The sequence below is a fragment of the Paramacrobiotus metropolitanus genome, unplaced genomic scaffold (genome assembly GCF_019649055.1).
Source record: "Paramacrobiotus metropolitanus isolate TYO unplaced genomic scaffold, Prichtersi_v1.0 Parri_scaffold0000044, whole genome shotgun sequence".
Lineage (NCBI taxonomy): Eukaryota > Metazoa > Tardigrada > Eutardigrada > Parachela > Macrobiotidae > Paramacrobiotus > Paramacrobiotus metropolitanus.
This window is the reverse complement of record NW_026570264.1, coordinates 109,506-113,371: the sequence shown is the minus strand read 5'-3', so window position 1 is coordinate 113,371 and position 3,866 is coordinate 109,506. Positions and strand designations below refer to the sequence as shown.

Here is a 3,866-nt window from a genome sequence, read left to right as displayed (position 1 = left end):
TAATCATTTTATTTTAAAGGCAATTAATTAAGTGATTATTTAATTAAAATATGTTTCAGTTAGTTCAAGTACTTCTTTTCTAAACTGGTTGTTAACGCGCTAGACTCAGGTTTACTTACCGCATGCAGAATAATGATTGGGAGAAACATTAAAAGCACAATGCTGAAATGCATTTTTGCACTTGATGAAGAAATGCCGTTAGGTGATTACTACCGATGATTATCAAATTACTGCAAAATATGCGCTATGGCACTATGCATGCATAGTTAAAAGCATCGATACTATACAAATTGTACAAATGTGCTTAAGAATGTATCGTTCAAAAATGTTATTTATATACGGCACTTCAAAAATTAAGAAAGTGATGACGTATCAGTGTTTGGATACTTTGGAAGTACATCCTCGCTTACAACCCTCGTGATATCGTGACAGTAAGTGACAGTCGTGGTAATGTTTTGACTGGTTATTCCCAGACTGAGCACTCGAAATGTCTGCGGATTGTAATCGCGCTGACCGATCGGTTTTGGTTTTGGACGTTGCAAACACGTAACGTCGCTAAAATACATTGTTCGCTCTCCCATGTAAGAAGCCACTGTATACTGTACTAAAATTCCCCAATCCGGAATTGGTCACGCAGTCACGCTTTTCCTGGAGTCAGCTGCGTTTTTGGAGTGTTGATCACTCAAAGAAAATGCTAAGAAAAACCGGATAACCGAGAAACGCTACAAAACGCGTATCGAAAACAGAAATGCTCGCCACACTGCACTGTACATGTAGCTGTGCTGTTGCAAAAGTATTTAATGTCGAAGTCCCTAAGTTGGCAGACTGAAACAAGCTTAAATGTCCAGTTTTACTAAAAGTTATTGCCATTCAATGGCACTGATGTAGGGTAACCTACCATAAAATTTTACTGTTTTCGGTATTTTTCCGTGTTTATTCATAGATCCCGTGCTGGACTGTAGTTGTAAGATTGATTATGCATAAGAACAATGAATGATGAGTAGAAAACGCCACATACGGGGGAAATATAATACAAACAATAATACAAACATAGTTATATATTATCATTCGCCAATCATTTCTCAGCTGATTGGGCAGGGTTTCCTACCACACGCAACAAGGTAGTGCAGCGTAGGTATCGTCTTTTGTGGTCTTGCTGGGTCAGGAAACTATCCAAGGTTTATTAGATTCAGGGCCTAAAACAACGAAAATTCAGTTTCGTAAACTACTAAACCCGGACGGTCTTCCACCCAGGGTGGTGACAGTGGAAAAACTTCCTAATAGGTGACCTACTTCCCAATAGGTGACCTTCAAAGTATTTTCAAAGAAATTTTATCAAATTTTCGAGTACTGTACTATGTTATAATGTTGGTATGGACTATGGTCGACATATCGTGAGTTGTGTAGCTGCCCTACTCGTAGCGTTTTTGAATAGTTAAAAAGTTCGACTGAGAGCTTATTTTTGTTGAAACTTGTGTAACAGCTTCTAGATTCCTCTTCTCCTTCCCCACGCTAAGCCGTTCGAGCAAAGCGCAAAGTCAACGGGTAGGTTAAGTGAAACAGTTGCTACATATCCAGTTAGGATATCTAATGTATTTTTTTAACCTCTCGTGCTGTATTATTGGGCAGACAGACAGTGAGAAACGGATTCATAAAAAAAGCCTTGGAGAATTGCACATACGAGTAATTAGACGTACCGCAGTCGTAGCGATAGTTGGGAAACGTGCTGGCATTGAATTCCCGATTCACAATTCCGTACGGCGGGTTCTTGTCGGTGTAACGAAGGTACATTTCTACAAAATAAGCCCAGTAGCCTGACAGGTTTCCTAGAAGCCCGTTGCTTTACAATACACAGCTGTGTTAATCGTGCGCTTACTGCCGTCTTTAAGGACACATTGATAGCGAAAGAAACCCCTGCTTCTAACTTGACGATGATGGGTAACGCCGTCAACACGCATTTCTTGGTTCAGCCTTGCATTATTAGCCGGCTCTGAGGATGGGGCCGACATCTGTGAGACAAGGAAAATAAATACCGTGCAGGTCAGTACCGAGCCGAGTAACGTGCATTGTGCAGAAAGCTACCGAACGCTTAGCCGAACGCTTAGCGCTCTGCCATGGCAACCGTGTCCCCTAAACAATTCTGGATTTTTCCTCCACACATTTGCAATTAATGCATAATATATAAAGGATACTTACCGTGCGAGTGATGACCGGCATCAAGATAAACATGGTGACCATGATAGTGTAGTACATAATTATTGTTGTCACACAATTATCAAGATGGTACAAAAGAACTCAGTTACCGGTACTTGCTTCAGTCAAACCTTTTCTAATAGGCGAAGTGGTGTTTAAGCACACGGAAGCAGGGAACTGGCATATATATTCGAGTAGAAACTGAAAAACATTATGTTAAATTTTGGCGAAAACGCTGAGTGTGGTACTTCACTCAAGAGCTATTCAGAGTAGCATGACTTTTGCGCTCAGAACTGAGCGAAGACATTCGCGGTAATTTTGCCGGATACGATTCCACGTTGCTGTCAATCAGCAAAAAGATTCCCAGGATCATGCAGGATGTACAGTACTTGATGCTCTGGTAAAGTGCAGCCGGCAAGTGCGGCCGTCACCAGAAACCAGTTAAACTTAAGCGCGTTAATGTTGGCGGAAATTCTGTTTTGAAAGGAAAGTTAGCAGAGTGCAGATGCCGGGAGACGTTAATGTTGTTCAGCTTCACGAGAGGACTAGCGCCGTTTGTGGCCATTCCCTTAATCATAGCATGGCTAGCTGGCTCTTCGGAACAGGTCGACACCTAGAAGACAATAAAAACCGATCTCGTCATATCATAGCATTTGCGCGTCTGCACTGTGCAGACTGTAAAAAGAACCGTCTGTACTTGAGCGTTATGACTTTACTGAATATACAAACAACCCAAGAGCACAAGAAGTTTGGTCCTCTACGAGAACACAAATTATTCAAAAAATTTTGTCATCATACGGAGCTGAAAAGACAGCATGGAACCCACTCGTCTAAGGAAAGAGAACCGCACAGTTCGCAGTCGTGTGCTTCTCCACTGCTTCGATCTGGCTTGAATCTTCTGATGGCGATTTCGTTATCAGCTGTGTATTAACCGTAATCTTTTGCGTCCACGGGTACGGAACGAAAAAGTCGTACTTGTTCCAGTAATGAAATTCACTTTATGCATTTTATATACCCAGATTTTATTAGGTTCAAGATTAAATGTATGTAAATACATTAACAGGTTCATTGTATGTTGTGGTGTTCCCGTGTATCTGCTTTGCTGCACTTAACAATGCGGTGATTGTTGGTTGTACTGATGGCTGTTTATGCTCAGTTCTCATACTGGCTGGCCAGCGTTCACGTTGTATTAAATATCCCTATAAATTTTGCAATACATGAGCAATAGAAAAGTGCCTACAATGCACTGATTTATATTTATTCTATGCCACGTGTTTGTTCTGCCAAGTTAAGGTAAATCTCTGACCAAACCATTTCTCTAAGGAAGAGCCGTGACGGTAATATCCTGTTAATTACTGTGGCTTCAGCTTTTCGCGGTAAAACATTTTTTTTCTGAATTATTTATGAAGTACTACAATTTCGAGACACTAGCAGCTGTAGACAGCAGGTCAAGGCAGCCGTTTTTATGTGCCGGTTTGTTTCGTACATTTCTGCCAAGATACGCGATTTTATTTATGGGTGAAATTAGCAAATCAGTTACCAGGGAAACCGTTTCGTTGTTATTTTGTAAATCTTCCCATCGTGTTCAATAACCACGGTAATGTAGCGGGGTAACATTTTGCTCTTTCAGCATCGTTTATAATTGTTAAAAATTTACGACGCTGTATAGGGCT

General features: G+C 40.9%; 1 protein-coding gene across 1 annotated transcript; it reads right to left on the bottom strand.

The window, feature by feature from the left end:
• Nucleotides 1–977: 977 nt before the first annotated feature.
• On the bottom strand, nucleotides 978–3,198 carry LOC129591143 (uncharacterized). The gene is made up of 5 exons (XM_055486680.1): nucleotides 3,020–3,198; nucleotides 2,197–2,806; nucleotides 1,877–2,009; nucleotides 1,698–1,793; nucleotides 978–1,196 (listed from the first exon to the last, which is right to left on the bottom strand). Exons 2-5 carry the CDS (start codon nucleotides 2,251–2,253, stop codon nucleotides 1,162–1,164), a joined length of 321 nt encoding a protein of 106 aa, XP_055342655.1. The 5' UTR covers nucleotides 2,254–2,806; nucleotides 3,020–3,198; the 3' UTR covers nucleotides 978–1,161.
• Nucleotides 3,199–3,866: the final 668 nt, after the last annotated feature.

Coding starts and splice junctions, on each gene's coding strand:
- LOC129591143 (XM_055486680.1), bottom strand. CDS start 2,253: ATGTACTACACTATCATGGTCACCATGTTTATCTTGATGCCGGTCATC. Junction 2,010..2,196: donor TGCCGGTCATCACTCGCACG/GTAAGTATCCTT, acceptor CTTGTCTCACAG/ATGTCGGCCCCATCCTCAGA. Junction 1,794..1,876: donor ATGTGTCCTTAAAGACGGCA/GTAAGCGCACGA, acceptor CTTATTTTGTAG/AAATGTACCTTCGTTACACC.